Source organism: Nematolebias whitei, chromosome 3, assembly GCF_014905685.2.
Source record: "Nematolebias whitei isolate Nwh7 chromosome 3, NemWhi1, whole genome shotgun sequence".
Taxonomy (NCBI): Eukaryota; Metazoa; Chordata; class Actinopteri; order Cyprinodontiformes; family Rivulidae; genus Nematolebias; species Nematolebias whitei.
Genome location: NC_056500.1, coordinates 33,562,970 through 33,578,877, shown reverse-complemented (window position 1 = coordinate 33,578,877; position 15,908 = coordinate 33,562,970). Strand labels below are relative to the sequence as shown.

The 15,908-nt window shown below is 41.8% G+C and overlaps 1 protein-coding gene across 3 annotated transcripts in view; it reads right to left on the bottom strand.

Moving 5' to 3' along the window:
* The window catches only part of dab1a (DAB adaptor protein 1a), an 88,988-nt gene that overhangs the window by 33,317 nt on the left and 39,763 nt on the right, over nt 1–15,908 (bottom strand). For all 3 annotated transcript variants that reach the window (XM_037698217.1, XM_037698218.1, XM_037698216.1), the window contains exon 4: nt 3,146–3,277. In XM_037698217.1, coding sequence (XP_037554145.1) covers nt 3,146–3,277 — 132 coding nt within the window. The remainder of the gene's footprint in view (nt 1–3,145; nt 3,278–15,908) is intronic.

Here is a 15,908-nt window from a genome sequence, read left to right as displayed (position 1 = left end):
GTAGGGATGCACCGATCCACTTTTTTTTACTTCCGATCCGATCCCGATACCTAAGTCTGAATATCGGCCGATACCGATCCAGTTCCGATATCATGATCATCATTGATTTTATATGAGGCTGTAATAATCTGCTCTCAAGTACAATTTGTACAAATATATGATGCATGTCCAAAAAGGCAACTTGAGGTAAGTTTTATTAATGTTGAATAAGTTTTAAAGTTAAAATTAAATTCTAACACAAAACATGTTTTTTTTTTTTTTTAATTCCTAGCTTTAAAGTGGATATTAAAGTGATTAATTTAAGTGATTGTTTAAAGTTATTTTATATATTTTTAAATAAGGGGCAGATATAAGATTTTTTCTTCTTCTTTCTGCACTCTTTTCATTCAGTGTTTTCTTTTTGATGATTTTTTTATTGTTTCTTTTAAATGAATGAATAAATGAATTAAATAAAATGTTAAATGGCTTCAAACATCTGCTAAGTTCATGACATAAACCAACAGACATGTTCCTGTTTTTAGTATTTTACATCACTTTATAATGTAGCTGTTTTTGTTTTTAATATAATTTTCAAATCATATGTTTTTTATGATTGTTTACTGTTGTACTGATAAATATCTCCTGGAGGGTGAACTGTATCTTGACTGCAAGTATCAAGCTGTGAAATCCTTCATTTTCTACAACTGATAGTGGTTGGTCATGAATCATGATGAAGTTTAGCAACTTCTCTGTAAAACATTTGAGCTCCGTGGTTTCAGCGACGTCTTCTTCTTGTTCAGTCCGAAGCAGGCAGCCTGATTTGGGGCAGCCACGCTCAGTCTGTCCCTCCTCAGAGACGGGCAGACTGAGCGGGGCAGATTGGACACGGCTGGCCAAGGTCGAGTTGGCCGCCCCGGGTTGAGCAAAGAGCAGCGCCCCGCTGAAGCCATGGAGCTCGAATGTCCATCGTAAAACTAACTTTACCACTGTTTAATGTGGTGCTATGGCTCTGCAGACATTGCACGTTGCTGCATTGCTTTGTGGTGTTTAGTGTAAAATACTTTCACACAGCGGACATGTTTAGATGAAAAGTTTGTTAGCTGTTAGCCACAGTACTGCTAACTCAGTCCTCACGTTGTAGCTGGCTGCAAACTATGAACTGGATTTCCTGAATGTGAGGCGGGTCTTATTACTCTGGGTTCATGAGACACGCCACAGTTAAGGAAATCCATTCCATAGTTTGAAGCCAACATGCATTGTGGATCGGAAATATCGGCAGGTGTATCGGAAAATCCGATGCGTAAATTATGCTGGTATCGGAGGTCGATACCGATACTGGATCGGATAGACCCCATCCCTAGTTTTAAGACTTTCCTTTTTGACAAATTCTATAGGTTGACTTGGGTTTCCTGAGGCATCCCTTAGTAAATGCTACTATAGGCTTAGAAAGCAGCATGACAAACTGACCACATTGCCTCACTCTGCTGCTGTCTTTAGTTGCTCTACTCTACCTTTTTGTATTTGTACTTTGTAATTATTTCTATCTCAACATGTGTTTTTTGTCTTTCCTCCTATAGAAAGTACACCTGGACCTGTCATTCTGTGTTTGTTTCTCCTTCCTATTCCTCTCAAACCTCAACTGGTCGAAGCAGGTGGCCACTCGCCCTGAGCTTGGTTCTGATGGAGGTTTCTTCCTGTTAAAAGAGTGTTTCCTTTTCACTGTTGCCTTTTTGCTTGCTCAGGATGGGAGATTGTGATAAAGTGCAGATTCAGTGCAACCTACTGGCTTTCTTAGATAGATAACTTACTAATTGGCTTTTAATGTGTGTGACTGTTTTTTTGCACAATGCCTTGAGACGACTTCCGTTGAGACTCGGAGCTATAGAAATAAACTGAACCGAATTTAATTAAAAAACAAAAAATAGAACAAAGAGCAAGGATCACATTGTTTATCAATGATAATGGAGGCAAAAGAATTGGTCAAATTCAAAGAAAAGTCAGAGCATGTTGTGGGTCTAATAGATATTCAACTACACCATTATGAACCTGAACCAACAGCTGGATCTCAGGAATCAAATGAGAACTTTGTCATATGTGGATTCTGATCATGCACATCTCCATGACTGAGTCCAACGATCAGATTGGTAACATGGGTTGGTGAGAACTGATTTTCTCTCCATTCTTGTCATTTGAAAGTAGAATTTGGCAACTTTGCTGTGTAAAAGTCTGTATTTCTATTATTAGACCATAAAGGCACTGCTACATATAAATTAGTAGCAGATTGTTGCTAATAGCATAATATTATTGACACAGTATACATGAGTATGTATATGTATGCTCACAGGATATATGGGGGGTGAGATGGGGTACAGGAAGGGCAGCTGACCAGGGACCTGAAAGCCTCAGGTTAGATCCCCAGCCATTCCCACATGTTGTGGTGTCTCCGTGCAAGACACCCAATCCCCAATTGCTCCCTGGGCACCTACATAGCTGCCCACTGCTCCACCTGGGTGTATCCAGGTGCAATGGGTTAAATGCAGAGAACTAATTTCGCTATTGTATGGAACATACAATGATGACAACACATAGCACTTTATTATTTATTATTTTATGAGGAGGGACTCTTAAATATTATGTACTGTCTTTTTCACTTAGTTCTGTCTTTTTTTGCTGATTTCAATGCCTTTTTTCATTTCCACAGTGTACATTCCACTGAATGTGTGGGCAATTTGGGACAGTTTTTCAAGTTGCTGAAAATAGGTGAACATGTCTCAGCCCACTCTGGGTTATAATTTTTACGCTGGTGCTTAAGTAGCCAAAACAGTCAAACTTACTTGTCTTTGGAAAGGTGAAGAATGAAACGCCTATCTTAGTTTTTGCTCAGTTTTCACAATTAATTGCATCGCAGCAAACCATGTCACCTACAAGGTATCCATACTCATACCCTAACAATTTACTACTTTGTGTGGGATCCTTTGTTTGTTTGTCACAGACGGCATTACATTTTTCCAGGTGATCATGGAAAATGCTGGAGAGTACGTTTTTTAATCTTTTGTCATTTAAAATTTGTGTGATTTTTTTTCAACTTTTATGACTTTCTTTCAACTTCAAAACATTTTTCATTTCACTTGTAGGCACTATAGTGTACAGACAACCGTGTACTAACCGACTGTGCAGTTTTGATGGCCACAAAGCGATGATTCCCCTCCTTCCCACAGACGTAGCCGAAGGCTCTGTGGTCTGTGATGTCCTTGGCAATATAGGAGATCTCATGAACTGCATGGTGGTGTTGGAGGATCTGTTAAAGGACAGAATATAAATGGTTGTCATATCTTGAAGTCCTGGAACCAGTTAAAAATGAGAAATCAGCTCTGATTCACACGGTTCATGAACAAACCCCCAAGAACTTGTAAAAAATAAATAAAACATTCAGTTTCCCTCAAGAGTACACTCAGATTCAGATTACACTCACACAGAGACCTTGTATCCTACACTGAACTGTTTGGAGCTCTTCTGCCCCCTCTGGTTCAGGCTGGGATGGGACTGCCAAGCTGGCATTGCCTGTGGCAGATGGCACTGTTTGTCCCGAGGACAGAGGAGGGGGGGATCAGTGACAATCACAGCTCGGCAAGCTGTCGGACTTGATCACTTCATCTGTGCCCCAACTCCCAACTCACAGAATTTACAGCTTAATATGCAACAGCCCTCTGTTAAGTCACACTAAATGTCTGCTTTGTTATTGTTGTTGATGCCAGCCGCATGCTGTGAGCAGACACACACACATGCACACACACACACAGTCACATAATAGTTCTGTGGTCCTTCAGTTCATGAAAGAGAGCTGGAGTTCTTCACAACACAAAGTAAACATACACATTAGTATTACACAGTACATACACAGTACACATACACACATTCAGGACTCTCTTGTAAATGAGCCCCCGAGGCTCAATGGGACTAACCTGTATAAATAAAGGTTGAATGAAAAAAACATCTGCTCCCTTTGTAGCCAATCCAGAGGTTGAGAGGTGAGAAATGGCAGACTGGAGTGAGTTTAACATGGGGCCATGAACACACACACGCACACTGTACACACAACAGAGACACACAATCCCTGTATGAGTCATGTCTTTTAAATTTAATAATTGGCGTAATGATCATTATTATGACCCTTGATTGTCCTGAAAATGACGTCTAAGGCAGTGCATGTGGGTGTGAATGCACACAACATTATAGCACAAACACACACGCACGTACCCACAGAGCTCATTTACAGAGGTTATTGAATTATCTCTGGGTGGGTGGCGAGGTGACAAAGAGAGACTGTGATTCAGAGCAGAGAATAAAATGACTGCCTAAATTCAATTGCTCATTTGTCTTTCTAGTAAAAAAGCTATAAAAAAAAGAAGCTGTTATCACATATGGAAATTCAGAAAGATAAAAAATATTAAATAAAACTGGAGATTTGGCAATTTTTAGAGAATCATAATCTGATTCCAGCTTTTCTTTCAGGAATCCTGCAAAATTAAGATAAAACTGACTGAGAAATTAACTTTAAACTGTTTAAACGTTAAATTAACAATTAGACCAAAGGCGAAGTGCTGATAATGTAAAAGTTAACCTCAATAAAAAATATATTTTAAACATAACTTTGGAGATGCCTATGATAGAGATGAATACGAGTTTCTTTAAAATTGACGTGAAAAAAATTCACGGAGGCAGTTTGGTTCAGTCTGGTAGACAGGCGTTTGGTTCTGTTGACCGGGCAGTGCACCTTCCATGTGTAATGGTAGGAGAAACACTGCACTTAAATTAGGCAGATCACAACTGCATTTCTCCCCTGTAGCATCAAAACAAGATAAATGAAAATTAAATAGTGTAAAGATTTGTCAAATCAGAGATCCATCCATCCATCCATCCATTATCTTTTACCCGCTTCTTCCATTTTTGGGTCACGGGGGTCGCTGGTGCACATGTCCAGCAATCACTGTGCGAGGGGCGGGGTACACCCTGGATGGGTCGCAAGTCCATCACAGAGACACATAGAGAAAAACAAGACAAACAACCATTCACTCTCTCACTCACACCTAGAGACAATTTAGAGTTACCAATCAGTCTAACATGCATGTTTTTGATCTGTGGGAGGAAACCGGAGCACCCGGAGAAAACCCACGCATGCACGGAGAGAACATGCAAACTCCACCCAGAAAGGCCCCTGGACCGGGATTTGGACCAGGGACCTGCTCACTGAGAGGCAGCAGCTCTTCCAGTTGCGTCACCGTGCTGCCCCGTCAGAGACGTCAGAATAATATTTGTGTTAAATAGGAGGCATAATGTGTCATTTTTGTATTTAATATTGTTTTGCATAATATTGATACTTTTCTTGCAAGCAAATTTTTTTAATGTAATTTATTTGAATTACATATTTGGGTTCTGTTTATTACATTGATTCAATACAACAAATTAAACAAATTGAAAAGGTAACAGATCATTGTAATACTTGGTTTATTTACATAATGACTTTAACCCTGGATGTCCGGCCCCTGAACTGTTGGCCTTCAGTAACTGTGGCCCACTGAGCGGTTTAGCGGAATAACCCTGGTCTAGTGGTTCTACACTTAATGCTCCTCAACCTCCTGTCTGAGGGGAGCGGGGCAAAAAGTGTGTGCTGAGTGAGTGGGGTCCTTCATGATGCAGGTGGCTCTCTTCCTGCATCTGAAGGTGTAAATGTCTGTGATGGTGGGGAGACTGACTCCAACAGTCTTCTGTGCAGCCTTCACCACTCTCTGCAAAGCTTTTCTTTCTGCAGCTGTGCAGCCTCCATGCCACACGTTGATGCTGGAGCACAGGATGCTCTCCACTGCACACCTGTAGAAGGAGGTGAGGACTGAGCTTCCCAGTCCAGATCGTCTTAGCTGTCTGAGGAAGTAGAGTCTCTGATGAGCTTTCTTGGTCAGGCTGGTGGCGTTGTTGCCTCAGGTGTGGTTATTACTCAGGCGTACACCCAAGTACCTATAACTGGAGACCAATTCCACCGCAGATCATCCTATGTGCGGGGTGTTGGGGGGGGGGGGGGGGGGGGGGGGGGGGTTGCTTCGTCTGAAATCCACAATCATTTCCTTCATCTTTTTCACATTGATGTGAAGGTTGTTCTTCCCGCACCAGCTCTGGTGTTCCACCTCCTGTCTGTAGCCAGACTCATCACTGTTGGTGATACATCTAACCACTTCTGTATTGTCTGCAAACTTTACAATAAGACTGCATATATGTTATATAGTTTAACAGTGTCAGACTTCACTGACCCACTCATTTCTTAATCTAAACTTGGATCCCATTAAGTTCTCTAAACTTCCTTCCAGTTCAAGATTGTTCCTTATAACACAACAGTTATATTGGTAAGTCCCCATGTGGCTGCTTTTTTTTCCTGTATTTAATGTCTAAACCAGTGGTTCCCAACCTATTTTCCTCAAAGACCCCCCTTCTTACTTCCTAGCCAATCTGAGCACACCCAGTCCCTCGCTACTCCCCTCTCCCAAAAGACTCTTTCAGATTAATCTCTTTATCAAGTGATAAAAAATAAAGTAAATGTTACAAGTAATATTATAAGTAATATTACAACAGTAGTTATATAAGTAAATATAGAATAAAGTCAATAAAAAAATAAAGTGAATAGTTACAAACTTTTATTTGTAAAAGGTATAAACTGGTAGTTGTACAACAATAATAACAACTACAAGAGCACTGTTTTGAGAATTACTCAAATAACTTTTCTTTAAAAAACAACAACAGAGTAATCTCAAAAACAGTCTTAAAAAGGTAAAAATTCTAGTTTAGTCAAGATATCTTCCTGATCCTATCATGCAGCTGATTTTTGCACTTTTCAGGCAAGCGGGTTTCAGAAGTTGTTCTCTAATATTGTGTGGCTTTTTAGCCTTAGCAATTAAAAGGGAACACTCAAAAGATGCTTCTGTGGCTCTGTGCAAATCCCTACCTGCTCTTTCAAAGTCTTGTCTGATGTCAGTGGAGCTTTTAGACAGTGCCAACTGCTTCTGAAAGTATTCCCGACTTTCACCAATAGTAATAATAACAATGTCTGCTCTAAACTAGGAAAAATGTACTTGTGTTGTCAGAAAAAATGACTCCTCTGTGTGTTTTAACACATGTAAACATTCACAAATGCATGTGCTTACGTTCATGTTATATATTTAATAAAACGTGAGCTTAACCAAGACCTCTTCCTACGTCTTCTCAACTGAGAGCCGAATGCATAGTACTGACGTCATAACAAAGCGCTCTTAAAGTGACAGTACAGGTGACATTGCATGTCAGTGTTGCCAGGTGTACGATGATTGTCGTATTTGTACGACAATTTTGCCCTCTGTACGATGTACGATCAATAATTCCAAAAAAGGCCAAATATATGATAATTTGACTATTCCGTGAATGTGTGGTTGTCATCAGTTGACATCAGCCTGTTGCAACTGTCTGTTGGAATTTTTTTGTGAACCTTGAAGGCATATGTGTCTGCAAACAGATGCACGACTGGCTGGAAATTCCAGCCAATCGTGCTTTTCTAAATGTTACGTACGAGTGACGTGTATGCATTTGCCTCAGAACAACGGCCATGATTGGCTGAATAGTCCGCTGCGCCCATGAGTGAGGAAAAGAAAAAAGAAAAAAAGAAGAAGCAGAGTCAGTCTGGAAGCAGACTCATCACTACTATAGTGCATCAATAGATTTGTTATTTTGGTTATGACGGGTGTACAATAATTTCCCTCAAAATACGATAATTTTATGTCTCTAGTACAATAATCCTACATTTCTCACCTGGCAACACTGTTGCACGTTCGTGGTGAGATGTATTGTGTCACTTCCTGTTTGTCTGTTGGTAGCTCAGTGAATTGTTTGCTCGAGTCATCTCTTGTTTTCCGGATTGAGCTGTCTTTTGCACAGTTTTTCATTCTAGTTCACAAAAAAACACACTTAGTACAGTTGTTTTTCTACTGTTGGATAGTGCTTAAAACACCTTTTATCTTTCAACACTTCTCGGTTTTTATTGGTGTATTGGGATCTGCTAGCTCCTGCTAGCATTAGCTTAGCATGGCTGCTCTTCTCTCCCTGCTTCCTCTGTTCTCACTTGCTCTGTGTGTCAGATGTTTAGTTACTCCTCTGCCTCCTTTAGTGATAACATGTAACAAATGTAGTCTTATGGTAGTTTTGGAGAAGAGGCTGGCTGAACTAGAAGCTCAGCTCTGCACTGTAGAAAAACCAGTTGCTAGCCAGGTCCCCTTAGACAGCGCGGAACCACAGAGGCTAGCTCCAACAGACCCCGAGCAGCTGGGACCCCAGGCCAGCTGGGTGATGGTCCGGAGCAAGCATAGTGCTAAGGCTAAGCCACCAGTTCACCACCGACCTGTTCACGTTTCTAATCGATTTTCCTCGCTCAGTGACACGCCAGACCCTGGTTATTGGAAGCCCCATAGTCTGAAACGTGGCTTTAGGGACTCCAGTGGCCCTGGTTAAATGCATTCTGGGGGCCAGAGCAGGCGACATAGAATCTTATTTGAAACTGCTGACTAAGGCTAAGGCTAAATAAAGTAAGATTGTTATTTACGTCGGCGGTAATGACACCTGGTTACGCCAATCGGAAGTCACTAATATTAATGTTGCTTCGGTGTGTGACTTTAAAACCATGTCGGTCTCCGTAGTTTTCTCCGGCCCCCTCTCCAACCTGACCAGCGATGACATGTTTAGTCGTATGTCGTCGTTTAACGGCTGGGTATCCAGGTGGTGTTCTGACAAAGACGTGGGCTACATAGATAACTGGAGTTCTTTTTGGGGAAAACCTGGTCTGATGCGGAGAGATGGTATCCATCCCACTTTGGACGGAGCCGCTCTTCTTTCTAGAAATATGGCTGATTTTGTTTATCCCCCAAATTATTGACAACCCAGGGTCCAGTCCAGGAAGCAGAGTTGTAGTCCTCCACACCTCTCTGCTGCTTCTCCTCTGTTACCCACCCACACCCCCATTGAAACAGTGTCAACTCGCCCACGGCTCAAATTAAATAAACCAAAAATCAGCTCTAAAAATACAAACCATAAAAATCTGATTAAAATAAACAGTTACTTTACCAGAGCAAAATCATAAAATCATTAAATGTGGATTATTGAACATCAGATCTCTTTCCTCTAAATCCCTGTTGGTTAATGAACTGATAACTGATCATCATATTGATTTATTCTGTTTGACAGAAACTTGGCTACAACAGGAGGATTTTGTTAGTATAAATGAATCCACTCCTGTTAATTATTTAAATTTTCATGTTCCTAGAACAATTGGCCGAGGTGGAGGAGTAGCTTCTATTTTTCAGTCAGGATTATTGATTAATGCCAAACCAGTTATTAGTTATGATTCTTTTGAATCACTGTCCCTCAGTCTTTCTCATCCAAAATGGAAATCAGAAAAGCCACTTTTATTAGTTGTTATATATCGTCCACCAGGCGCTTACTCAGTTTTTGTCTGAATTCTCAGAATTATTAATTGACTTATTATTAAATACTGATAAAATCATCATGGGTGATTTCAATATTCATGTAGATGTTGAAAGTGATAGCTTAAGCATAGCCTTTAATAATTTAATAGTCATTTGGTTTTACCCAAAACATCTGCACATCTACTCATTCTTATCATCACACTCTTGACTTAGTTCTGACCTATGGCATAGAGATTAAGGACTTGGTAATAGTTCCTCAAAATCCTATTCTTTCCAACCATTTTTTAATAACCTTTGAGTTTACATTAAATGACTACACAGTCACTGAGAGTAAATTTCATCTCAGCAGGTGCTTCTCAGAAAACGCTGTAACCAAATTTAAACAATCTCTTCCATCAATGTTTTCCTGTCTTGCAGAGTAATGCATCAGAGAACAGTGACTTAGATCATCTAGTTGATCATCTTACAACTTCAATGCAAACTTCACTTGATAAAATTGCTCAAATGAAAAAGAAAGTAATCAATCAAAGGAAACTGGCTCCTTGGTTCAATTCTTGCAATTCTTCTTCAATGCTGTACTGAAAACCCTCATGGCTTGTTCTTTGAGTCAGAGTCAGAGATTCGTTATTGTCATTCGCACCTCATGTGGTACATGTGGTGGAGTGAAATTATGTACACAGGGTCCCAGTTACATCCAACAATAAAATGTATAAGAAAAACAGTAATAACATCTAAGATATGAACTAAGAAAAGCATCAACTAAATATACACTAAGCACTAATAACATAAAAACATTGAACATCAGCACAAACCTGAACATGAGTCTGTGTGAGCGGATGTGCACGCATGAACACATCAACATTGAAACAGATCAGCAGCAACATGATGTGATTTTTCACAGTGATTATTCTGGTTAGAGATTCATGAGTCTAACAGCCTCAGGGTGGAAGCTGTTCTCAAGTCTAGTGGTTCTATACTCAATGCTCCTCAACCTCCTTCCTGAGGGGAGTGGGGCAAAAAGTGTGTGTGCTGGGTGAGTGAGGTTCCCCATGATGCAGGCAGCCCTCTTCCTGCATCTAGAGGTGCAGATGTTTGTGACGGCGGGGAGGCCGACCCCGACAGTCCCCCATGCAGCCCCCACCACTCTCCGCAAAGCCCTTCTTTTCGCAGCTGTGCAGCCTCCATGCCACACATTGATGCTGGAGCACAGGATGCTCTCCACTGCACACCTGCAGAAGGAGGCAAGGACTGAGCCCCCCAGACCAGCCCGTATCAGCTGCCTGAGGAAGTAGAGTCTCTGATGAGCTCTCTTGATCAGGCTGGTGATGGTGTTGCTCAGCTGAGGTTGTCACCCATGTGTACACCCAAGTACCCGCAGCCGGAGACCACCTCCACTGCAGATACCCCATGTTCAGGGGGGTGTAGATGTTTCTGTTCCCCCTGAAGTCCACAATCACCTCCTCTGTCCTCTTCACATTGATGCGAAGGTTATTCTCTTTGCACCAGCTCTCCAGATGTTCCACTTCTTGCCCGCAGCTGGACCCACCATTGTTTGTGATGCATTCCACCACCGCTGTATCATCTGCAAACTTTACAATGTGACAGCCTGGATGGGTAGCTGCACAATCATACGTGAGCAGAGTAAACAGGAGGGGGCCCAACACACATCCCTGAGGAGAGCCAGCGCTGAGGGTTATGGTGGAGGAGGAGAAGTTGTGGATCCTCACTAACTGTGGTCTTTTTGTTAAGAAGTCTAGTACCTAGTTTGAGATCACAGATCTCCCTAAAACAAGATTGAGATGCTGAACTCCCTGAAAAAATAAACAAAAATCTTCTCTCCCTGCAGTTGTGGCTCATCTCTGGTTAGATTTCCATTACCCTCCTCAACCCACCAGCAGATGTGGCCTGACTAAAATCGGCAATTCAGCCACAGGGCTTTCAGTTCAGGAGTCCAGACTCCCCCATGCACAGATTCGGGTCCAAGTCTGGTGGTTCAAAAGGAGATACTGGTGCTGGCTTTAGAAGGACCATTTTGTTGAAGAAATGTTCTCATTCTCTAATGTTATTTATTCAAGCAAACGACTCTCACAGTAGGTGAAGATTTTAAACTGGCACTTATACTTGCAATAACTGCATGCAGGATAGGTTACATACATGTACATATAAACATAAATGCATAAGCACAAGAACATTGTCACAGAATTGGCCATAGAGTCACCTGCAGACTTTTATACAGCAGCGGAGTTCAGTGGGTGTTCCCTCATAGCCAGCCACTGTCAGCTGCACAGACATGATCCATGGCTGTCAGCAAGTCAGTTCAAGTTCAAGAATCTTCATTATCCCCAAGGGGAAATTTGTTTCAGTCAGTAGGCACACAAAACATCCATACTAGACAAGACATTGAGACGTTAAAATAACTACAGATATCATCACTGTTCATTGAAAAGCCTGATCGCTACAAGGATGAATGAGATTTTCAGGTTGTTTTCACACCTGATAGTCCGGTAGACTCGGTTCAATTGGGGACCAACATTTATGACATTTTGTTTACATTTGATCTGGTGCGTTTGCATTTACACTGCACTGTGCAGTTGAGCCAACCTGTTGAACCAGCCTGTTCCCCCCGCTCGCCTGTGGGGGCGCTGCACCAAGAACTACTGAAAGAAACAACACAAAAACCTCTGAAGACACGTCTTCTTCTTCTTCTTCTGGAAATAAAAACAAAAACGGAGTGGCATCAAGTTTTAGCAGTTTTAGGAGTTATATTTTGTCATTTTTCAAAAATGGACTCAGCATGAGCAGAAGATGAGACAGAAGACCATGGAGAATATTGTTTTTCCACACAAGGCAGCTGACGGCTCCATATAAGGTCAGAGAAATGCGTGTTTGTTTGCCCTGCGCTGCACTCCACTTCTTGCTTGTGGAGCGGGCCCCGGTCTGATAACATTCACACTGTACTCGAACCGCGCTGGAGTTCTCTTCTACCGGACCGAGACCTAGGTTTTAGCCCGGGCCAGAGTTCGCCTTTTTGTTCCGTGACAGAGTTCGATGGTGCGTTCACACCTCCCCAAACAAACCGGACTTCCTAGGAAAACGAGCTAGAGTTCAACTAAAGCGGACTAAACAGGGCTGGTGTGAATGAACCCTGTCTTTTTGTTCTACATCTGGGCAGCAGATACCTGCGTCCAGATGGAAGCAACCTGAACTAATCATGGAGTGGATGATCAGGATCTGTCAGAATTAGCCTGGTCTTATTCACTGACCTCACCTTGTGTCAGTGAGGTTCTGTAGGCCCATGCCAGCAGTTTTGCTTCACATCCTGACAATCCCCGAGAATTTGTTCCTGTTCTTACATGTCAACAGTCCAAACCAACAGATGAAGGTGAAAGTTAAGAGGCTCACTAAAACATGAATAAAACATTCTCATAAAAGGATCAACATTAAACCTGCAAAGCTTCCGATAAAAATACATTATCTGATAGGTCTTCTTACAAAGTGAGTTCACATGGGCGTCAAAGGTCAGTCTGTCATTGAGAACAGTTCCCAGATATTTATTGTGATGCACCACCTCAACAGATTCACCATTAATGATCACATGAGTGGCAACTGAAGAGTCTTTTCTAAAATCAATGACCATCTCCTTTGTTTTAGAATCATTTAACTTTAAAAAAGAAGACACACCATTCAGTGAAGTGAAGTCCCTGACCACAGGCCCAGGGTCTGGGTCATCACTGCTGAGAAGGGCCAGGATGACAGAGTCATCAGCAAACTTTAAGATGTGATGCTGTGGGAACCGACTGCAACAATTGTTTGTATATAAAATAAATAAAAGGGGTCAAAAAACACAGCCCTGAGGGGAACCGGGAGAGGACAGAAGGACATCAGAGAGGACCTTGTTGACCCTCACCTGCTGACACCTAACAGTTTAAAAATCCTCAAGTTAACATATGAGGACAGAGTCGAAACCATAAATTGTAATTTCTCTGCTTAAATGTGGGTTTGATCATGGAGTCAGCCTCCAGGTGGAGATAAGGGAATGTTTTGGGCATGTTCTCATGGTGACAAATCAGCAAATCAGAACAAACACCTAACACTAACTGAATTCAGATCACCTACAATAATTGTCCTGTTTTTTATTTATTCAAAAGAAATATCTCAAACATCTGGAAATAACTTTCTAATAATAGTGGTGAAATATTCTGGGTAAACTTCTGGTCAGAGCAGGAAGCTTTAATATGGGCAAGCAGCTTCTGGCAGCTACAACTATCAGATGTTGCTCCAAGTTGCTTTATTTAAATAACTCTGGGGAAGTTGGTTATTTGTAAAAACAGGTGGCTGTATCTAAAGGTTTATACTTATGTTGTTTTCTGTCTCCCTCCTGAAGTTTTTTTTAATGCAAAACCAGTTCCTCTCACTCAAACTCACATGCATGCATATAATCAGACCCCCTGAGGGACTGTGGTTGCATGTCCTTTAGCAGTTTCCGTTCGCTGGCCCAAGATATTTTCCTGTGAAGCTGGGATGGAGGCGGGAAAGGAGGAAGCAGCAGGATGAAGTCTGTCTAACCTATTTAACCTTCACATCTCTCTCCTGGAGGGTAGCCTGAGGAGCCTGTTCAGCCTCCTGCCAGCATGGATGGACTGACAGAGCAGATCGCTCTGAGATCTAGTGAGCAGCTTCAGTAAAGAATCACTGCGCTGTATAACTAAATCTTGTCTAACAACTGAAAGTTTCTCCCCACATTTAGTTGGACAGATGTCACGGAGAACAACAGCAGCTCTGGCTAAAGCCACCAGTATACTACCGCATACGTCCGTCCGCGTGGAGGCACGCACGTACGTACGCGGAGGGTTGAGACTTCTTTTTTTTTAATTTACCCTTTATTTATACAGGTAGTCTCAATGAGCCACGAGAACTCATTTTCAAGAGAGACCTGTTTTAGGGAGCAGATGGGGGTTAAGGGCCTTGCTCATTGGCCCAGAGTGGGGTGAATGGGTGGGGGCAAGTATGGGTGCTTCACCTACCCCACCCACATTTTTGATGTTGTCGGTACCGGGGCGTGAACCGGCGATCTTCCGATCACAGGCCCACCTCTCTAACCTCTGCGCCACCACTCCCCAATTCATACTCGAGCGTCTACCCTGAGCGGCTGCAGAGCAGCTTCGCAGACAAGGGGCGTTTACCTTCGGGACAAATTCAGGTCGCCGATTGGCCATTTGCTGACACGCCTACTGGATTGATTGACAGGTCAAAAAAAAAAAAAAACGAGAGCTGGCAGCCTCAGCCGCAGCGGTGTTCTGTATTGACATGTTAATAAAAATATCTAAATAAAACAACAACAAAAAACAGGGAGCGCTGGCCCTACAGCCCACACATCAGGTCAGCAAAACAGGAAATCTCCAGACCCTTCCACAGCCATGCTGGACCTGATTTTAATTTACTCGTGACAAATTCCTTCATTTCTCATCATTTCAATCATGGCATCAACGGAGGAGGAAGAGATCACTGCCTCTTGGCAAAAAAACTAAAGAAAAGGCCAGATCATGGATGAAGAAGGGGAATTTAATACATCGGTGATGCATACAAAACAGTCCGTTGCCGGGCAGTTTATTATGCAACACCACATACGTGTACACGATCGTAAAAAACTGAGCTTTGCGCGGACATGCCCTGCAGAGGTACGCGCGCACCTCCACGTACAGGCATACGCGGGAGTATACTGGGGGCTTAAGATAAGGTGTGAACATTTACAGACACCCAAACAAATCAAAAAAGCAAAACAATGCCAACAACAACACAAAACAAAACAAACAAATATTATAAGCACCACGCTTGACAATAATTACAATAAGAATGTTGTTATTTTTCTTTCAGCTGCTGTCTCTTCTTCAGGGGTCGCCACAGTGAGCAAACTTGCGTGAAAGATTTGGCAACAGTAATACTGGCTGAAACTAAAACTGTATGCACTCGGTTACCTCTTACTTCATACTGATGCCGAGAATAATGTCTGAAATAGTTTTTTTTATCTAAGATGTGTTCCTCTCAAAGGACAACATTGAGCTCTCAGAGTAATTAACTTTTGTATATTATACATGTTGTGAATTTATTGGTTTGTTTTGTCTTTGAAGAACTCCATTAGCTGCTAACTCAGTGGGTGCAATTGCAACTACTTACATACAATGTAAAGACATTAATGTATAAAAAATAATTGTGCACTGCCTAAAAAGGCAGCCACCTGTTATTATCCACCTGAATAATAATAATAATAATAATAATAATTTTTATTTATAATGCACTTTACATTCACATCTCAAAGTGCTACAATGAGTGAACATCAGATAACATCAAGACAAAAAGCAACCAAGAGGAGGAACAACCAGGAGGATAATGCCTCAGAAAGATCACACCAAAACTTTATAAAATGCACAAAATGCA